The sequence below is a fragment of the Rhinopithecus bieti genome, unplaced genomic scaffold, assembly GCF_001698545.2.
Source record: "Rhinopithecus bieti isolate Rb0 unplaced genomic scaffold, ASM169854v2 scaffold_18620, whole genome shotgun sequence".
Lineage (NCBI taxonomy): Eukaryota > Metazoa > Chordata > Mammalia > Primates > Cercopithecidae > Rhinopithecus > Rhinopithecus bieti.
The window spans coordinates 772,452-795,163 of record NW_016809631.1 but is presented as its reverse complement, the minus strand read 5'-3'; the positions used below and the strand labels follow the sequence as shown (position 1 = coordinate 795,163).

The window sequence follows — 22,712 nt, the reverse complement described above, 5'->3', positions numbered from 1 at the left end:
CTGCCTCCATCCACCCACAAGGGAATTTGGCTATTATGGGACAAGAAATAAAAAAGAAAAAGAACTAGAGTGATTTATCCATGAATGTAAGACAGTAAAATAATATGAAACAAAAACCAGGGCAATAGAATGTAATATGTAACAAGAATGAACTAAATGTGCATGGTCTATCTCTAAAGCTCAGTTTTGCCAGGCAAAGGCTTAGAATTTAATTTTGAGTCAGTCTGGTTCCTTGGAGTATTAGGACCTTTTCTGTAGGCTTAGTGTCCATGTAGTGTCTCTGTAGACTTAGTTTCTTTGTCTATGTATAATTAAGATCCCTTTATTCCTCAGTTTTATATATTAATCAAATCATTATTTTAGCTGCACAACATTTTGTGAAGGAAAAATTAAATGCAATATAGAAATGTTCTGTAATAAGAGAACTATCAACTGTGGGACCAAAGAAATAATCTTCTTTATCACTACTGAAGCATCAACTAAATCCATGCAAAGTTCTCAGTTTTGCTCTGTGAACATCTGAAATAAGGTTTATTTGTTGCTTTTCATGGACTGTCAACATCTTCCACACCATAAAAGATTACCCCATGATCTGTCTCACAAAATGTGTGAATCCATAGATACTGTGTGGATATATGACACTTATCATAAATAGAAAATCTTATTATCAAGCTTCATGACAATTCCTGATTTAAATGTCTAAGTAATCATAGGGTAACCAAGAGACTATATAAAATGTAACTACAATGCAGCAGTTATTTCATTTGTAGTGTTATGCATAATTAGCTTTAATATCATTCATGCTCTGTAAAAAATGAGACCTGTAGGCATTTTTTTCAGCTTAGAAGTACAAAACTTCAAGAAGGCTGTTGTGAGGAATAATAAATAAAAGTTATTATGAAGAAATTTATGAATATGAATAGCCATACACTCAAATATAATCTAAGATCATTTTTTAATGTGAATAAACTGATAATTTATTTATAAGTACTTATTTGCAATCGAACAGTTCAGACGACTATAGAACTGCTCTATTGTGATCAGACCACCCCAGTTATAATGTTTTTAGTTCTGGACATTATACTTTAAGAGGCAAATACATACTTTTACTGAAAATTCAGAAGACAACAAGGATACAATATCCTTGAAACAGAGCTACAGTATTTAGAAAGATTTAATCTGGAGAAAAGAAGAATCAGAGAGATATGTTCTGAACCACATACATAAGTATATATATATATATATATATATATGTACATGGTTGTCATGTGACAAAGAATTAACTGTTCTCTGTGTTTTTGAGATAAGGAAACACTGACAGTGGGAAGATGTTTTTGGTTCCATATAATGAAACTACTAGAGTTCACTGTAGATAGAACAGGCTACCTCAAGAGGAAATACTTTTCTAGTTGCTAGACATACAACTTGGCTTAGCTATTGTGACATATTACATACTAGACATATTGACATACAACTTGGCTTAGCTATTGTGAAGAAGTTTCATATATATGAATGGCAGTGGTAAAATAAATCTTCCACTCTTGAGAGCATTTGACAGTTTTATGAAAATTATATGTGACTCTAAACACAGATTGGAACCAAAAAGTCTCATTTGTGTGTCCAAATAATGGGAACCTTTACTAAGAATAGCAGAAGGTGATGCCATTGTCTCTTGGTATCCATAGGAAATTGGTTTCAGGACCTCCTGAGGATATCAAAATCCACAAATGATCAAGTCCCTGATATAACATGGGGTAGTACTTGTGTATAACCTATTGCACAGACTCCTATGTATTTTAAATCATCTCTAGATTACTTATAATACCTACCATGATAGAAAAAAGTCTGCCTGTATATATTCAGTACAGGTGAAACCATCTATTCTTAAAAAATATTTTTCATCTATGGTTGCTTGAATCCACCAATGTAGAACACACAGTTACAGAGGGCCAACTGTAGTCTTCCGTCTCCATGGCCCTCACTATTGCTACATTTTAGTTGAAATCCCTCCCATGAATAGCTAGTGAACTAATGTTTATGATGCTGTCTCCCTTGCTAAGAATAGTTAACCAGAAACAACTCCATTTATATGCAGTCTAAGAAAACAGCAGTCATTTGGAGAAGAGTAAGATGATGGCAAGGACAGTGTTTCTCATTTGTATCATAACAAGAAACCTAATGGCTACTCAATAAGGTACATCAACTTCATACATGCATACACATATATATCCATGCATACATTGTATTGAATCATCATTCAGTACATGTTATTGGCTGACTAATCTCTTTAATAAGCTTCTACTTACTCTGAAGTTTCTCTCATCATGAATCTTGGAGCAGGCCTACTTTGGATGGAATGTGGAAAGTTAAACTCCAATTGAATGCAGTGTGGTAGTTTTGTTTATACAAATAATACAGAGAAAGTCTCCAGGCAAGATGTGGCTGTTAAATTAGCCTTTCTTATCAAACTAATGAGTGTATGGCAGATGTGAGCTGTATAACATCACCACTGTTACAGTACAAATTAAGAGTGGGTTGGGGAATGTTCAGAAAAATAAAAAGGCTTTTCAAAATTCTATAGACATTTGTTTTAGCTTAGAAAGAACTCTGGGAAACTAAAATGTGTTCATCATTATAAAAGTCACAGCTTTAATTCTGCTGAGATAAAATCCTTGAGAAAACCCATCAGGAAATTTCTGTGGTTATATTTAAGGAGATACTAACTAAATTAGGGTTTCAAAAGAGCAGTTTCGAACTGCATGCCAGAGGAATAGACTAGAAGTCCTGTTTGTAAGTAATGTAGAGAGCTAAGAGGATTAATTTTTGCCTGGTGAAAAGCTCAAAACTAGAAAGATATATCTGTGAAGGCAAGAACAACCTGGAACATGGGGCAAACTAATTGTGTCTATATCCTTATAACTCTGCTCACTGTATACAGTTTATTTCCAAGATTACCTGACAAGGTAGTCAGGGAGGGCTGTGTACTTGAACACAGTTTGAGAATGCTACACTCTAATAGCTAGTGAATAGGAGGGGCAGGATCAGAGAGGAGAAGAAGAGAAAAACTCCCAGAGTGGTTGTCTGTAGAGAGGTTCTTTATTCTCCATCCTTCCCAAGATTTCTTACCCCCAGCCCCCTCAACATTAACTCCTTTCAAATTGTGACTACTGTCAGCAGAAGATATTCCAAGACAGGTTACTCTGAGAGCCATTTTTAATTTAGCGTTGTTTACTCACAAACACAAAACAGCGACATCTAAAGTTATTGCTTTCTTTCTTAAGGATAATCTGTGTAAAACTGGAAACTAACAATTGTATTTTAAACACTGGGAAAATCTACACAATATATTTTACTTCATGTGCCATATGATACTGTACTATGCTATTAATATTTATAGTATATAAATGTTAGTATTATGACAATTTAATCTTTTACAATATCAAAAAATGAAAGGACCTCTAATGTTTGTGATTTTTTTTAATAATCTTGGAAACACAGTAGGACATCATTCTCTCAAGTCCATTGTTTTCTTTCCATACCCAATTATACTATCCTTATAATCTTATAGTTTCTTGCTGGAATGATAATAATCTCTCCTAAATTCCAGTCTTTTTTCAATTCTACTCACTCTATGAGACATAGGCAGATTAATCTTCATATAACTGCTTTGTAATTGTTGCATACCTCCCATAAAAGCTTCAGTAGCTCAGTATTAACTATAGGACACAAATAGCCATTGTAACTTATTGAGCAAGTTCTGATTAACAAAGTGTTTTAGTGGGTTGGTCTTAGGAGCAGCATAAAGAGAGGTAGGAAGACTATATACATGGTAATTTCAACAATATTAAAATGATGAGAATATGGCAGTAGTGTTACTAATAATTCAGAAAAAGGTGCATATCCAAGACACATTGAAAAAATGTAATGATTTTGATGATAGTTTGATTTAAAGAGAAAATCAGAAAGTTGGGTAATATAAATTGACTAAGAAGATACTTCTCCCCGTTGCTATAATGAGTGAAATTAGAAAAAGAAATTAGTTCGGGGAAGTAATTGATTAATTAGAAATGATTATGGGAATGCAAATAAAAATTTTCATTAGACAGAAATAGGGCAATGCCTTTTATTTAGAGATAGGGAGTTGAGATAGGAATCTGACAATAAAGGTGAGAATTTAAACATTAAGAGGAGATTAAAATTCATGAGAATTCAAGAATTCTCAGAGGAAGTAGTTTTAAACAGAAAAGAACATAATGTCAAAGGTTGAACTTTAAAATACACCTACACTCAAGGGGGTTAGCATAGAAGCTAGAGTTGATAAACAGTAAGCACACATATCAGAAGAGATCCAGTAGAGTTTAGCACTATAGAAGTTCAGCAGAAATAAACTGCTGAAATATCAAAGAGGATGCAGATGATAAAAGGCCTTTACATTTGGTGATATGAAAATTATGAAAATCTTACCAAATCCAAATGACATTTGAAGAGTAATCAGTGTGCTGAAGATTGATGATAAGTTGTATGAGGATAAAAAGTAAATGGAAGCAACAAATAACACGTTTATAGCGCTTCACATTTTATAATGGGCCCCTTCCATACATTAGAATATTAAGAAATTGGACAATAACTGGTTCAAGTAAGTTTTTAAAATCAAAGAGATTTGGCAACGTAAAAAGAGAAAGAAAAGAGAGTCTGGAGAAAGAGAAAGACTGAAGAAGCTAGAGGGGAGAAAAATAGGAAGCTATGTCTATCCTGCAGTACACAGGCACTGAATGAAGAGCACAGATGAGGGAAGGAGAAGTAGCAAGTTACCGGAACCTACTGAGCTAAAGATAAGAGCAAATGAGAACCTTCATGCTGCCTTCGTTTTTTTCCCCCAGGAAAGAGAGGGTGGGATCATTTTAAATTTTAAAAAATATTCTATGACTGATAAAAATTACATATATTTAGGATATACCTTTGGGTGTATACACAACAGAGGGATTGCTGGATCATAGGTTGTATTTTTAATTTTTGGAGGAATCCTCATACTGTTTTCTACAATGGCTGTACTAATTCACATTCTCACCAACAATGTGCAAGGGTTTTCTTTGCTCCACATCCTCTCCAACACTTGTTATCTTTTGTCTTGTCAATTAATAGCTCTTTTAACAGGTGTAAGGTAATATATTATGGTTTTAATTAAGATTTTTCTGACATGTAGTGATTTTGAGCATTTTTCATATACCTGCTGAACATTGGTACGTCTTCTTTTGACAAATGTCTAGTTAAATCAGGCTGTTTTCCTAAATCGGGACTGTTTCCAATTGAGTTGTGTTTGTTATATATTTTGGATATTAGCCCCTTATAGAATGTATGGTCTGCAAACAATTTTTCCCCATTCCATAGGTTGTCCCTTCATTCTGTTGATTGTTTTCTTGGCTCTGCAGAGGCCTTTTAGTTTGATGTAATTCCATTTGTATATTTTTGCTTTTGCTGTTTGTGTCTTTGGGTTTATGTCCCCCTCCAAATTACCAATGTCATGAAGCTTTTCCCCTGTTTCCTCCTATTAGTTTTATAGTTTCAGGTATTTAAGTATTTAATCCATTTTGACTGATTTTATATGGTGTGAAATAAAGGTCTAATTTCACTTTTCTACGTGTGAATATCCAGTTACCCCAAAACCATTTATTGAAGAGACTGTCCTTTCCTCTTTGTGTGTTCTTGGCACCTTTGTCAAAAATCAGTTGACTAAATACATGGATTTATTTTGCGGTTCTCTATTCTGTTCCAATGGTCTGTGTGTCCATTTAATGCCAGTAACATGCTGCTTTAATTACTCTAACTTTGCAATATAGCTTAATATCAGGAACTGTGATGCCTCTGGTTTCGTTGTTGCTCAATATTACTTTAGCTCTTCAGTTTTTGTGTGTGTGTGTGTGTGTCATTTCATGTAAATTTTAGGATTGTTTTTTCTATTTCTGTGAAACGCCTTTGGAATTTTGAAAGAGATTGCATTGACTCTGTAGATTGCTTTGGACAGTGTGGATATTTTAACACTATTAATCTTTCCAATCTATCAAGGTGGGATATCTTTCCATTTACTTGTGTATTCTACAATTTGTTTCATCAGTTTTTTTACAGTTTTCACTGTACAGATCTTTCATATCATTGGTTTAATTTATTTTAAGTATTTTATTCTTTTTGATGCTATTGTAAATAGAAATGTTTTCTTGATTTTCAAAGTTTGTTGTTTTGTTGCTGTTGTATAAAACACAACTGATTTTGTATGCTAACTTTGTATCCTGCAACTTTGCTCAACTTGTTCTAAGAGTTTTTATGGTGGAGTCTTTATGATTTTCTATATATAAGATCACGTCATCTGCAAACAGAGATAATTTCTCTTCCTTTCCTATTTGCATGCCTTTTTTCATTTTCTTGCCTAATTGTTCTGGTGAGGATTTCCAGTAATATGTTGAATAGAAGTGGTGAGAATGGGCATTTTTATTTTATTCTTGATCTTAGAGGAAAAGCTATCTATCTATCTATCTATCTATCTATCTATCTATCTATCTACTTTTTTTTTTTTTTGAGACGGAGTCTTGCTCTGTCACTCCACCTGGAGTGTAGTGGAGTGATCTTGGCTCACTGCAAGCTCCGCCTTCCAGATTCAGGAGTCATTCTCCTGCCTCAGCCTCCTGAGTAGCTGGGACTACAGGCATCCACCACCATGCCTGGCTAATTTTTTGTATTTTTAGTAGAGATGGGGTTTCACCGTGTTACCCAGGATGGTCTCGATCTCCTGGCCTTGTGATCCACCCACCCTGGGTTGCCAAAGTGCTGGGATTACAGGCGTGAACCACCGCGCCTGGCCAAAAGCTTTCAATTTTTCACCATTAAGCATGATATTAGCTGTGGGCTTGCCATACATGGTCTTTATTGTGTTGGGGTGCATTCTTTCAATGCCTAATTTGTTAACAGTTTTTAATCTTGAAAAGATGTTAAACATTGTTGAATTCTTTTTCTGCATTTACTGATATGATCATATGGTTTTTGTCCTATAGTCTGTTAATATAGTATATCGTATTTATTGTTTCGTGTATGTTAAACCATCCTTGTGTTTTAAAATCCTCAACAACTAAACCATAAAGATACTCTAAATATGAAAGATCTCAGTTTTTAAGAAGTTATAAAACTATTTCCATAAATTTGTACTGTAAAATTAAGCAAATATGCTTTCTTAATGTCGTTTTAGTGTTTTACAGTAACAATATCCTAGCTTTTGGGGGTGCTTTACAGTTCATAATAATACTTTTATATGCATAATGTCACTTGATCTTGACAAGTCCCAACACTTCTTGAGTCAGGACAAATAATTTAGAATATTTGGATTGCTTTCAACTGTGTTTCTGTTGATTATAAGTTTTCCTTTGCCCTTCCATTTACAATAGGGCTTAGGAAAATTTCCATAGTGTTATGAGAGGAAATAAGAAGCACTCATTTATTATGCATTTTGTGGAGTTTGTTTCTATCTGGTTTTGGTTATTGGCACCCTCTGCATAGTCATAAAATCCTTGGTTGTGCCTGGGGTTGTACGTCATTTTATTATGAATAAGATAGACCTATGGACTAGCCTACCAAAAGGACTGTGTAGCCTACTTTGATAAAATCCTAGGCTAGCTGGAGCAGTATAACTAAATACATTCGAAGTATCAGAGTTCACTAAAATAATTCAGCAAATTGTCCTAAGTATCTTCTGTTTGCAAATACTGTAATATGTGCTTAAAATTTACAATATCACAGGAGAAATAAGAAATGTTCACTGAAGAAGTATAGGATTTTTACGTGTTTGCAAGCTCAGGATATGTGAGCAGAGTGATATTACTGTCAAAAAAACTAATGTGCTCCTGGGCTGCATTACAAGATGTCTGGCACACACAACAAAGATGGTGTTACTCTACTGTGTTTTCTTTTATATTCTTACTATATTTCCACACCTGGTGTGTTTACCTATGGACTCAGAAAAATTGGAGCTATCTAGAAGAGAGCATGTAGAGTGACAGAGGGACTCAAAACAATGAAATATCACAAACGTTGGCAAAAACTGTATTTAGGCAGGTATTTGAATATATATGTATAATAGGAAGAATTATTATTCTGTATCATGAACAACTGGGAAAATTAAGGCCTTTATAGTGCTCTTATAGGAGATGTGTTTGGGCTCAGAATGAGAAAGACTTTGGATAACTTCGTGAGGATTTTAATTTAATATTTATTAGGAAATAAATAACTTCTTGTCAAGGGCTTTGACACTGGATAAAGTATTGAATTATATATATTTAAGGCCCTAAAATTTGATTCTGATTCTTCATGTACATTAATAACTTATAAATCATAACATGATGTCTGTAAGAGAACTATAAAGCCCCACAGAAATACAACATAAAGGTTTTTGGCAGAGGGAATCATTTCAGAAGTATGTAGCATATGAGTTGGGGCTTGAATGATTGGTAGGATTTTGATTGCAATAGCGGACATCTCAAGATAATGATTAAGTGATGTTGAGTGTATGGGGATTGCAACTACACTGCAATTTAGATATAAAAAGGTAGAATTTTCATTTTGTCTAAACTGATTTGATTATCTTCATGAAATCTCAGTTACTGACAAACAGGGGAGGGGAAATAATGTGTTTTTATTCTAACCCAGAAACTTGGGTTCATTTGGTATTTTAAGCAGTTCCTTAAAGTTCAGGTTCATTAGGTTAAGACCCTTGGTCTCTTAAGATTTCCACCTTTCCCTTACATCCTGTTTTAGATAGTATATGGAAATATCAGATAGCCCTAGATACCATTACTTGAGGCATTGGGACAAAGGGTCATTGGGTTTGAACAATTCCTTCTGCCTCCTCTGGTCTCTGAGGTGACATTCCTCATATGTCTAGTTGCTTCAGGTCTTTCACTTGAAGTTGGTAGCTAGAGAAACTCATGGTCTGTGCTTCAGGGTCTGGCAGCCATCTCTGACGAATGGGTCTCATCTCTTTGGTACTTTAGACATCCCTGGTTTAGAAGGTCCACTCTAAACCTTTATTTTTGCTAAAGGGTCACCTTGCTCTTTTAACACAAAACTTCAGGGAAGATTGGATAGTTCTCAACTCAACCACCTTCTGAGTACTATTGGAGCCAAGGGACACTTCCCCCTTAGCCCTCTGAAGATTAGCTGAAAATTACTGACAAGAGGCAGATTAATAGGAGAAAAGGCATACAAAATTACCTGATTAGAGTTTTACATGAAATTTGAACACCACATTTCCAACAGAGGGGAGCCTTCAGAATGAAGATCCAAAGGCACAGGAAAAATTGACCATTTTAATTCTCAGGTTCAACAAGGTATGAATAGTCATGAAGAAATATGACTGGACAAAAGGAATATGACCTAATACTAATAGATTGAATAGGGAAACCCAGAAAGGCCTGTCTGTCTAGATTCTTCTTGACCTCTCTGAGCATGCACTTCTTCCTTTTGGCTATGTGGCAGGGCCCTCTCTGGAACGAGGATCTTATGACCTTCAGTTAAACAAGGTAGGTAAGATAATTTCTTTATGGCCAGTTTTTACACAGAAAAGCAGAAGAAAAGTTAGAGTAATATTTTTAGATTTTATTGCTGGCTTTGAGGAAAAGGAGTTGTGGTTTCTATAACCAACCTTGGGGAACAGGGATTCTAGTTTCTTATAGCTAGCCTCAGGGGAAAATGAGACTCAGAGGCTGAGGTCAGAAGATGAGAGGAAAACTTTTACGACAGAGGCCTTTTTTTTTTTTTTTGTGGAGGAGGAGGGTATTGTTTTCTGAGTCTCAACAGTATATAGAAACTTATAGCACTCTGGAAAGTCAATGCCTACCCTGTCTCTGCCCTGTACAAGGTTACTGGAATGTGGTCCTTGTTCAGCCTGATATCTTCCCAGATATCTAAGAATTGGGAAAGTAATTTCTCTGTCCTTGAGTTTTCCCACACCAATCTGGATATTTCTAAAGTCACAACCCCTCACCCTATATCTTCAGGGTGGGAACAGTAAAAATGTTTCTGGTTGCCTTTCTTGGTATCTTCTATCCCTTTCCCATAATTCTCCAAGCCAAAAAGAATAGGATTTTCTTCTACTTTACCTACTTCATAGCCACCACCTTCCTTATATCAATCTCTGGCTAAATCCTTCATACTGGACTAAGATACCTTGTCTTCACTATGGGAGAAACCCTATCATTTGGTCCACCAGGCCTAGCCTTGATATGTTGAACCATAAACAAATTTACATTCTATGTCTTCACAATGACTTGATTTGAAGCTTAAAAACTCGATTTAAAAAATCCTATATTGAATATCAAAAGTTAAATAGTAAATATTTCTTTTGTATTTTTTATACAAGAATCCAAATCCTCAGCAGACAGGTGCTTTGGATTGACTAGGTTGTATACCCAGAAAGTGACATTAATACACTTCTTGAAACATTACCCTTTCTTATTACACAAATATTCTAGCCAACGAATCTGATCATGCCAATTTTCTATTTAAAGCCTTTTAATAATTTCTCATTCCCTTAAGATATAATCATTTTGGAGATCTTCCTGACCATCTAGTCTATGTTATAAACTTTGTGTGTGCTTCTACAAGCTCCCATACTTCCTCTTTCTTAACACCCATCCTACTTTTACTTTTTCAATATATATCTTTCTTTATAAATTTGAACCCCAAATTTCCAACACATAGCACAGTGTCCTGGACAGAGGTACCTAATAAATATTTACATGAGTTTTTATTAAATGCATGTCATATTTCTTACTTGTAAATCAGTGAATTGTCATTCTAATTTACACAGTTCCTTTTTTGAGATTTATAAATTTAAGACTACTCTAAAAAATGAACCCACTTTTGGGCTTACAATACCTATTTCTAGTCCTACAGAGCCAGGCTTTCGAACAGAGAAAATTCACCAGTAAGTACTCTCTTGTCATATCCTTTGACAGGTAATAATTTACCCTCTCCTTGGGGACACCCCTACCTTAAAACAAGAATTCTTTCAAACTTTGAAAACATCCATCTTCATTAATAAGTTCATAATGAAGACTTTTCACTGTAAGATGCCTAATTATCTTTCACAGGTATTTATGAAATTTCAATTGTGCCAAGATTTTTCACAGGTTTATTTTACTTTAAGCTGGTCCTTCCATTTATTGAAGCTTCAATTAACTAGACTTCATCATGTTATGGCTAAAAGGATGTGACTAAAAAGAGTAGCATACAGACATCTATGTGTATACTGTTACTTGTTGGTTAACATTTATGTTTGAAATGGAAAATCAATAAAAGGGAACTTACATTACTTTACAAGCACATTAAGAAAAGAGGGGACACTATTTTTGATCCCGAGATAGCAACAAAACTAAAAACTATTCCAAAGAAGCAAATGGGAACAGAGGTCAATAGGCTGTGACCTCTCTTTTATTTTTAAAACGTTTGCACATCCACTAAGTGCACTGCAGAATCTTAAATGCAATTAAAAGCAACGGGCACACAAATTTAGGGTAGCTTGAGGAAGCACAAGTCAATCTTCATTAGCTCTTGTAGCAAATATTCCTTCCAAATCCATGGGAGCAGGTGCTATTTATCCTCCCTTCATTGACGCCCAGAACAATGGCATAGGGTGAGCACTGAATACTTATTTGCTACATGCATGAATGAATGAAGCTACACGGCGAAGGCAGGCTGCGTGGCTGTTGGTCCCGTGGCTGTTGGCCCCGCCGCCTTTTCAGCAGGCTTGCCGCATCTCCTCATTCCCTCACCTTTCTGGCAATGAAGAAGTTCCCACGTTTGCCCCGCCTCAGGGTCGGAGACGGGCAAAATGCTGTCTCTAACCGCCCCCCCCCTCCCCCAACGCCTCAGGTAATCCGCTCATTTCTCACACAGACGCAGCTGTTTTCGAGGAATGTCCGGCCGATCCCGCAGGGTGCGGGCAGCGAGTATCCTGGGACCTTCAGGGGAAGAAGTTGGCTCCCACACCCCAATACCGTACAGAGAGTCCGAAGAGTCTGGGCCCTTATTTTTCCAATTCTTGATAAACAACCAATATGCTCGCCCTCGCCTCCCCGTGCAGATGCCTCAGGGCCAACTCGGGCTTCGCCACGCACCAAGAGCAGACAGAAGACGCCAAATGGCTATAACTAGGAGAGAGGGAGAGGCAGCCGGGCGGCGTATAGCGCCCACCATTCCCGCGCGCTTGGTCGCCCGACGCCTCACGAGCCAGGTTGCCTTGCTCGTGGCTCGAGGGCAGGTGGGGGCGCGTGCGCGCAGAAGGGCGGGGGAGGGGCCGCCGCGCGCCAGCAGGTGGGCGCGTTCTCCCTCGCGCGTGCGCGCGTCGTGCCCTCTCTCTCACGTTCCCCGCGCGCTGCGTCCCCTCCCCGCCGGGAGCGCGCGCCTCCCGTCCTCGCGCCAGGTCCTGCTGGGTCTCTCAGAGCTGCACACTCCCCGAATCTCCTGCCACAGCCGTCGCCTTCGCGGCGGCTCTCCAGCCCGGTGCCTCAGCCTCGGCGCCGCATCACCACGTCCCAGACCTCCTTCCCTCCCTCTGCCACTCCCCCTCCCTTTCCCGCCCTTCTTGCCCACCCGGCCGGCAGAGAGAGCCTGGATACGAAGCAGGCGGGCTTCAGAAGGGAGTTGGAAAAATGGAGGTTCCGCGCCTGGATCATGCCCTCAACAGCCCCACCAGCCCCTGTGAGGAGGTGATCAAAAACCTCAGCCTGGAAGCCATTCAGCTGTGCGACCGGGACGGTAAGAGCGGCCGGGACCGCGAGCAAAGGGACCGAGTCCGCGCCGAGGCGCCGGGGCCACTCTGGCTCCGCCGACGCCGCTCTCCAGGGCGGCAGGGTCTTTTGTTGTCCCCTCTGTGCAAATAAATGCAGATGTGGGCTACCCTCTGCCCACCGCCCTCCCCTCACCCCAGAAACAAAAGGACCCCGGGGCTCGCGCCTTAGCACGGAAAGTCGCTGTCCACAACCGTGGCGCCCTTCGCGGCCTTCGCCCGCCTGGCCCGGACGAGGGCGACGTTCCTGCTCGCGGCTCCTGCCCCGACGAGGCGTTTCCGATCTTTGCCGCAGTCCGAATTTCCTGGGTCGCCGGGCACTGAAGGGGAAATGCCCTCGGGATGTTTCTAGCAACCCCCTTCCCCCAGCACACACACACTAGTTAGCAATCTCTTCCAGAAACTTATCATTTTCTTTTTTAAACCTCCCATCGTCAGACTCCCCACATTAACAAGTCTTTTTAGCCTCTTGGATTGGGATTAGGATGACAGTTTTCAGTGAGGGCGCAGAAAACGGTGCATTTCAGCACCAAGGACAGACACAATCTTCGTGGTTCCTGGGCTCTGAGTCAGACTGTGGAAAATATTGGCCTAATATATGTGCTGTGATTCAGACTATGTGGCGAGTAGGTACCATTGCGTGTTGATATTATATCGTTTATTCTGTTGTTGAAGTTGACAGGCTCCGGTAGAAGGAAATTGATTGAATACAGGTCTGAGCGTTGAAGACAAGCTAGTGCTGTGTGCAGTGGGGTTAGTTACAGTGCTTCTCGGTTAGTTGGACTAGTTACAGTCTGCTATTTCAGTAATGTGGAACAAAACTTCATTTGTAAAGAAATCGTCTGATTAGTAATTGATTGGCCGAATAATTTGTAAAATTCTACATCTGACAGAGGAAGCACAGTGCACATGTTGTCAAGAGGGCCCCGAATACTTTTGACTATAAATGAAATTAATGTTTAACTGTATATGAAGGTAATGATTGTAAAGCATTTCTTTAACCAAAGTTATGTACAAATGCTTATACGCTCACAGTAAGGTCATAAAATTTATCAGCGTAATCCAAATAGGGAGCAGAGATCTTGTTTCCAAAGTCATTTAAATGGTAATCACTTGGTTGGGCATTGCTATTCAGCACGTTTATATCAAGCGAGCATCGAGCACCGAATTTGTTTATTAACAAATTTTATATTTATTAATATAAGTTTATATTTAATAATTTTGAAACCAGAATTCAAACTTTTTGAAACCAAAACCACTTTAATTTCTGAAACAGGTGTAGGATATGAATAAATAAATACACTTGCAAAGGCAGCTTGTATTTCCTTTATTCTTAGACTGTTTTGGTCACCATGGTGGTAAGTGCACGTATTTATGGTATTTTTAAAAATTTATCATTTTGGTATTCCATATGTAAGCTTACATGATTATAGACTATAAAGATTATTTTTAATAACACATAGGAAGTAATTTGGATTATAGTTTATACTTTTATGAAATGACTTTTGTAATGTAACCATTGCAAGTTGTAAATATTTTATTTTCTTAGATTGGTTTGAGAGAAACACAAGAATAATAAAAGTAGACTTCATTTTTATTTATTGGAATGATATAGTCAAAGCTCATTCTTGTACTTATTGGAACTAGGCATTCATTGTTGCTTTTCAGAACCCAGTAATTTCAATACTTAAAACTGCATTTACCACGTGTTTCAAAGATATTAGGGAAAATGTAAACTTTTTTATGAAGTTCACAGAGTTAACAGAGTGCAAAAGTTGATGCTGTGTTTACTGTGATCCCCTAGAGGAGTAGCTATTTTATTCTGATATTATTTTTTAGTTGTTTCTTTTCAAATTAGGAATCCCGCAAAATAAACAAATTATGTAACATTTAATTTTGGGGAGGGTGCTGGCACTAAGCAACATCTATGAAAATTACTATTTGCAGACTTCCAAGTAATTTAACATAGACTAATTAACTAGGGTTTTATTTTATAAAATAGCATGTACCAACAAATACAAAGAGCTAACTCTTCTACTAGAAGATGTATAAAATTTGCAAATACTTTGTTTAGAGATGTTGTTAAATGCTTAATTTATTTTGTTATCCTATCTTACATGTCAGTTCCAAAAATACTAACTTGGCTTCATAGGAATAATTTAGGGGAATAATGTTGTTTGTTTTAATAGAACAACGTATGAAATGTTGCATTAAATTTGTCAAACAGACATTATTTAGCATTATATTTCATTGAGAAATTTTCAGCTGATGCTTTCTACTCCCTTTGCTTCCCTCCTTTCACTTTCTTTCCTCTCAAGTCTCATTATTTTACTTCTATAAATATGTAACATAGAAAAGGATGTGGCAGAATATGGGACAGAAGAGTATTTATGTGTTTAAGTACCTAATAAGAGCCATATTTCATAATTTATGATAGAATACATTTGTTTTGTTTGCTCTTTTCTCACTTTATTTTAATCTACTGTTAATTTGGTGATGAAAGAAATGAGAGAAACATTAATTCCCTGGAAGTGGAATCAAATAGAATAGGGGAAAGCATAGGATGATTGTTAAATGTAAATTTTCTTTTACCTTCTCCAATCAGAGATGTTTTTAATTTTATAATATTTTCATACTGTATCAACCAAGAGTTATGCCTGCTGGTGAACATAACTGTGTATCTCTCTCATGTTTCATTGGGGTTTTTTGTTGTTGTTTTTGTCTGTTACTTGCCTATTTTCCTATGAATTGATGATTACATTATCAATAATAATTCAATTTTTTTCATAGTTTCTAAAAATATTTAATAGTTTCTGAAGAATATGGGTTGCAGTCCACATGGTCATATAATTGGCTTTTTCAATTAAGCAAGACAGTTACACACACACACACACAGAAACACACACACACACTACCTCATGGATAGGCTTTCCTAGGCATGTGTACTTTGTTTGCCAGCACCTGGTCCTTGCCCGAGTGTTACTCTGAAAATATACTGTAAATCTAGAGGTTTCTATTCCTATTGCAAGTAGAAGAGCATTTTTGTTTCTCCATCTCTGCTGTGCTGAAGTATACTCAAATTGCATACATGATGTACTTTTATTATGACTTTTCAAATAAAATGAAAGAGAAAATTTCTTGTTTGGAAACATTAATAATATGGGAGCCCATTTACAGTTTGATAGGTACTTCAGACCTTCACTGACCTGTGACAAGACAAAACAGCTCCCACCCCACACACAGAATTTTATATTACTTGTGCTTTTCATCTTTTAATCATATATATACACACACATATAACGTATATTTTTAATATATATGTATATGCTTTTTCTTCGTTGTTAAACAGGAAAGATTTATCTATATATTGCCTTACATGTATGTAAGCTCCCTCCAGCTTTGTTATAGTAAGGAAAAAATACATAATTAATTTGTTTTAAAACATTTAAATCTACCCTCAAGGCTTGTAGCTTTAACAAATATTATTTCTATGAGTAGGGCACTTTATGACTGCCCAGATACGGTATAAACCACAGGGTTTATGATGTAGTCAACAAGGAAACATATTGGAAAGAAATTACGCAGAAGCTGACAGATTTCCTTGTCTTAGTCTCTAACAATACTTATGTGGAAAAAAATGGAGGAAAAAAAGATTTTATCTCTTTTACATATTTAAAAAAATAAATTTCTTTGAATGTTGAGTTTATCAAATTTATTTAAATTGTGAGTCAGTTAAGACCTCATTTATGTTATTGGCGTGTGAATTAAACAAATTTTAACTATTGAAATAAAAGTAACAAATGCTTAGTAGCACAGTGATATTAGATAATCCTTAATGACATTTTCTGAAGCAGACATCTAAGAGGAGTACCCGTAACTGTTACCTTTAATAGTCTTTATTACAAGAATGTAAGGTGGTCATTACTCAGTCTCAGTGACATGCAGTATAGCATAGTGATAATACCATTTTAGATCAGACCACCCTTGTTAGAATATTGGCTCTTGAATGCCGTGTAACCTTAAATTACTTAACTTGTTTTAGCCTCAAGCTTTCTTATGTAAAGTGGGTATAGTAATACCAATTCTGTAAGATTGTTTAAATAAGTAAATAAAGTATTACTTTCATAGAATTTACCAGTCTTGATATTAATACAAAATAGAGAGTAATAATTATTATTGTGAATGGAATATTGTCTACATAATTTCTTGAATTGAAGCACTGCTTTTTAAAATTTCTTTTTTTGCCAGTGTCTAGGTCCTTGTTGTTTTTCTTAATTTCAGTTACATGTTATTTAGTTAGGAAATCACTTCAACTTCATGAGTAATTACTAGAATCTGTAAATTCTGAATTTTAAAGACTAGTAAATTTTGAAATCACAGTTATAGTACTCTTTTACTTCTCTTTAGCATCCTATCAATAATATCTTTATCACCTTAGCCCTAAAAATTGTTTTTAGTTTCTAGTTCAAATCTGCCGTTCGCTATTTTTCATGTGCCTTGTAACCTTGATGGTTGCTTTGTTTAGGTATTTTCCTTAGAGCCCTTCTCTGTTCTTAATTTACAATGTTTTTCTTTATTAACTTTTTCCGAGGATAGATGTATACTAGGACATGTAGCGTGTAGATTAATTTCTTTGACCCAAATATGACTACAGAGATATTAGTGAGTATGAAACAAAATAAAAATAAAAACTAAAAGAAATAAAAAATTTGAAACCCATCAGATTGTGTTAAACCAATTCATATTCTTGGTAGGGTTCTAATTCATTCCCAGGGAAGACCAAAAAGTTACTAGAGTGAAAGTTACATCAAAGGATATGTGTGACCAGACTCCCTCCAGTGGTAGAATCACTGATGTGTTGTAAGGTTAACACTGGCAACTTATTTTGTTGCCTAGGTAGGCCCGGGTCAGAAATTCACTCTCTATAGAACACTATTTAGACAGCATTCAAATTACTTGGTTTTATCTCCACTGATATTTCTTCCTCATTTAGGCCCAATCTTGCTTTTTCCTGTAACTTGTGTGAGTATACTTTCCTGATTACTTTTTTTTTTTTTTTTTTTTTTTTTTTTTTTTTTTTTTTTTTTTTTGAGACGGAGTCTGGCTCTGTTGCCCAGGCTGGAATGCAGTGGCCGGATCTCAGCTCACTGCAAGCTCCGCCTCCCGGGTTTTCGCCATTCTCCTGCCTCAGCCTCCCGGTAGCTGGGACTACAGGCGCCCGCCACCGCGCCCGGCTAGTTTTTGTAATCCCTGATTACTTTTATATTTCATCCTGGGCCTCAATAATAACAACAGCTATGTCACTCATTGGAGCAAACATAAATCCTTCTACTTTTTGGTTTTCCTTCTCTGCCTTTCTTTAGTAGATGCATAATATAAGTTTTCCCTTGTAGAATGTGCCTCTTTCTGGGATTTATTTTCCATTTCTGTTATATTTCTGTATGTGAATCTTTTTATCCTTTATTAATTATTTAAATCCTATTTTACTATAAAACTTATACCTCCTTTTAAACTTTAAAATATTTCGTTATTATCACTATTATTATTATTGAGATGGAGTTTCACTCTTTCTGAAATGCAGTGATGCAATCTCAGCTCACTGCAACCTCTGCCTTCCAGTTTCAAGTGACTCTCCTGCCTCAGCCTCCCGAGTAGCTAGGATTACAGACACCTGCCACCACGCCTGGCTAATTTTTGTGTTTTTAGTAGAGATGAGGTTTCACCATATTGGCCAGGCTGGTCTTGAACTCCTGACCTCGTGAGCTGCCCGTCTCGGCCTTCCAAAGTGCTGGGACAGTAGTTAAACTGTCCTTTGAGCAGACTATATTTTATATACATACATTTGAGAAGTAAGATCAGTGTTTGGAGAATACTTAAATGTATAGAAGAATAGGACAGTCTGAGCAGAAAAAAATAGGTAGAAAGCTTCAGCATTCTGTATATGTTAAGGGTAGTGACTGGAAATGGTATATAAGAAACCAAAAAAGAATCATGAGGAATTCACGATTGATTGAAATTTCAGGCAACATGGAAAGTAATCAGGAATAACTTCAGGATTTTAAGTCTGGGAAATATGAAGAATCATTGACAGCAAAGGCAAAAAGATAAAGAAAATAATATTTAAACATTCTGATGACATTAATTTTTTACATCTCAGATTTTAGGAGCCAGTGAATATCCAAATATGTCCTAAGCACTTTTCTAGGGGCATATCTCTCTCATATATATTGTTTTACCGGAATAATATTATATACTGCTTTGTCATTATTGTTTCAGTGTGTTTCCCCATGAGATTACCCACTGATATTCTTTTAAGGCTCTTTTTATTTTCTTTATTCTCACTCCTCAAAGGCCATACAAGGTCTGATGATAATACTGTGAGAATCAATACAATACAAAACTAACCACTTAATAGTTTAGAGAAGATTGTGAAATAGTGATTTTTGAGCTATCTCCACAAAAATATTGTTGAATCTTAGGAGACATTTTGAGAGATTAGTATAAAGCAAAAGAATTTTGAGTTATATGAAGATGTTTCAAATCTAACATTAAGAGAACCCTTAGAAATTTAAAAGGTCAGCAATTCTTGTGTTCTGGGGAAAAGAGTTCTAGAATGGGGAGCATTGCTCATAGAAACATATTCCACTAGGGAGACTGGAAATTAAGTGAAAAGGGAAAGGTTAGGATTTAACTTCAGTTTTACAGTGACCTTTAATGTGCTTTGTATCTCATCCTTTGAGGGAAAGGGGTGGTCACATCCAGCTTGAAACAAAAAAGATGAAATAAATCTACAACCAGGTTTGTTACAAATGTAAATAAGTGCCCTATATTTTGAAGATGCTCAACAGATGTGAGTTGAACCAAGAACATCATACTTGGAATTGTCGTTAGTTTTGTTTGTTATATTATGACTGTTTGAGCCATGTTGTGGCTCATTTAAAAGGGGCTGCTCCTTGGGGATTTTGCATATACATCATTTGTTGTAGTGGTTGTGGCAACTAGTGTAAATAGATCTGTATTTTTGTTTTCTATAGCCTGTAGGAATGTTGCTATCTAATAATAGTATGAAAGGCTTATAGTTTCCTTAGACATATGCCAATAAAGACAAGGCATAAAAGATTTTTCAGTATACTCTGATTTTTTTGAGAAATAGTGTCTCATCTTGCATGAATTTGAATATTGGTGAATCTCTCAGTCTTTAACACTTTAAAAGCTGATGATAAATGCCAATAAGAATTATGTAACTTTTGATCATCTACTGTGCAATAGGTCCTTAAAGGCTGCATTTTAGAGTTATATCTGTGATATAGAACAGGGGCGTGCATGTTATGGTCCCTGGGCAAAATCCATAAGCCTGCTACCTGTTTTTGTAAGTAAATTTTTTTTGGAATACAGCCATATTCATTTGTTTACATACTGTCTATGGCTACTTTCTTGCTACAACAACAGGGTTGAATAGCTGTAACAGACCACATAGCCCACAAATCTGAAAATGCTTACTGTCTAGCCCTTTATAGAAAAAGTTTGCCAACACTTAGTGCAAAAGATTGAGAACATAAGTTAATCTCTCTTGATAGGAATAAAAATACTGCAAAGAGAGTTTTGGGGAAAAAAACACGGTGTACTCATCTTGCTTTTATATGTTTCCAGGGTTTTGTGATTAGGTGAGTCAGGCAGAGGGATGTAGAGAGTTGAATAATGTTATCAGGCAGTAAGTTAGTTCTGTATGGAGTCAGTCAAAGATGGATGGCCCCCTATACCATTGTGTCTGATAAGCAGTGACAGAAACAGGCCCTAGTTTTAACTTGAAATCTAGCCTTCATATAAATAAGTTAAAAAGAAATGCTGTATATGCACATGTGTTTCCATGTACACTTATAATTCTATCAATAGATGTGTTTTAAAAAGTGTCAAAGATAGTGTGAACTTTGAGAAATACGTATAATTATATTGATACATGTTACAAAGATTTATGTAAATATCATATTCTTCCTTTGAAACCAAACTCTATTTTAAAAAGAGTCAAGATCATACTCATCTTTCTGTCTTCCATAGTCTATCTCAAGCTGTCTATAAAGGACCCTCTTATTTTTCTTTTCTTAATTTCCAATCTGTTACAGTGTGAAGCTTATTAAGAATATTAAAAAAGGATTTCTAGAAAAATGAAATTTAAATGATAACAAATGAATTCAACAGAAGTAAAATCCACTGTTAAATTCCTTTAAAAGTTTCTAAATGCTTAATCCTAATTTTTATATTTAATTTCATCACAGATTGATAGTTTGTAGACTACTGCTTGTGAGTAGACCACATTTTTAAGTAGCATGAGCTAGAGGACTGTGCCATTCTATTTTTGTTCAATGACTAATTTATAGGAACTTCCCTTAGCCAGTTAAGAGCCTACTTTGTTTTCTTTTGTTCTTCTACTTACTATTTTATTTATTTTATATGCATTCCAACTGTAGGTTCTGAATTAAGAACAGGAAAAAAGAACACAGAAATGGATATAACTTGGATTCTGGGTTCAACAGATTTAGGAAGACAATTTATTTTGAGAATCAATATGTTTAAGTAGATAATAATATTTGATAAATACTGTAACGGAGTATAGAAGAGAAAGTGGTTAATCCTATCTTGAGTCTAAGGAGCAACATTTTATTGAGGTTTAAAAATAAAATAAAAATTTGCCAGAAGAAGAATTTGGAGAGGGGCATTTCTGGCTGAGATAAGAGAATAAACAAAGGCTTAAAATCATGTATTCTGGGAATGCAGAGCATTTGGTATTGCTGGAGGAAAGAAGTGTGCCTGGTGGAAAATTAAGGTGAAAGCTAGTTACGGCTAGCTAGGTTATGCCATGATTAGAATTTTTGATTTATTATCTTAGATTTCAAACTTTCTAATTTGTGGAGAATGTTTGTTTTATAATATAACATTGTTCAACAAATAAAAGTAGCATTTTATTGTATAACTGTCCTATAATTTTATACTTACAGCATTTTTCAAATAAAGTCAATCAGTGGTATAGTGGGAATTTAAATTAGCAGCTATGCTTGAAAGTTACTATTTTATATCAGCTTCAGCATCCACTATATTTCTGTATCTTATTTTTATTGCATTATATGTAGAAAATTCTGGTTCATACAAATAAGTAGTGGCAAATTGTAATGTTTTTAAGTCATTTGGCCTTCTCAGGATATTCTTCAAATAAACTCAGACCAAAAAGAGAAATTAGGATTTTTTGTCCAAAGTTGAATAATGAAAGAAGAAATGTTTCATTTGGAGGGTTAAGTGAGACAGAATCGGATTTATTCAGTCATTTCATTTTTTCATTGTTTGATGATAAAGTCTTGTATCATTCTGAGATATTTATTGATAACATTTTTAAAACTCATACTTGGCTGCTGATTCTGTTAAAATTTCAGAACAGTTAATTTGTTTTCCTTGCATGATGAGTCTTAACTGTAAGAATCAATTTCATTTCTGAAAACTTATTTGCATTATAAGCTTGGTAATATTGTGACTGTATTGTCAAATTGAATTTCTTTAGCTTATTAAAGAGCTAGATAACCAAATTGGTTTTCCCTAGTTACTTATATTTGAAAGATACTTCTCAGAGTTTTAAAATTACATTTAGAAAGTGTTTCTTGTTTTCAAAGAATATTTATACCTTGATTCAGGACACTCAGCTAAGTTTGGTATGAAAATGAATTTTAAAATTTTCTGTTCTTAACCTTACAATTAGCTCAGAAAAAATTCCCAACAACTTCAGTGTAAAGGATAGTTTAAATGTGATTATCCAAAACTATTTTTAAATATCTAAATATCTAATCCTTATTAGTGTATAATTACTACTTGATGAAATCTGGCAACAACTTTTATAGGA

The 22,712-nt window shown here is 35.8% G+C and overlaps 1 protein-coding gene across 2 annotated transcripts in view; it reads left to right on the top strand.

Annotated features, from left to right (window-relative positions):
• The first annotated feature begins 12,369 nt into the window (after window positions 1–12,369).
• The window catches only part of PHYHIPL (phytanoyl-CoA 2-hydroxylase interacting protein like), a 73,910-nt gene continuing 63,567 nt past the window's right edge, over window positions 12,370–22,712 (top strand). Inside the window, exon 1 of one of the 2 annotated variants that reach the window (XM_017889926.1) lies at window positions 12,370–12,798. In XM_017889926.1, coding sequence (XP_017745415.1) covers window positions 12,693–12,798 — 106 coding nt within the window. In that variant the 5' untranslated portion in view covers window positions 12,370–12,692. Of the gene's footprint in view, window positions 12,799–13,101; window positions 13,456–22,712 lie in introns of those variants that run through there. The other variant, XM_017889927.1, reaches the window with a different exon arrangement.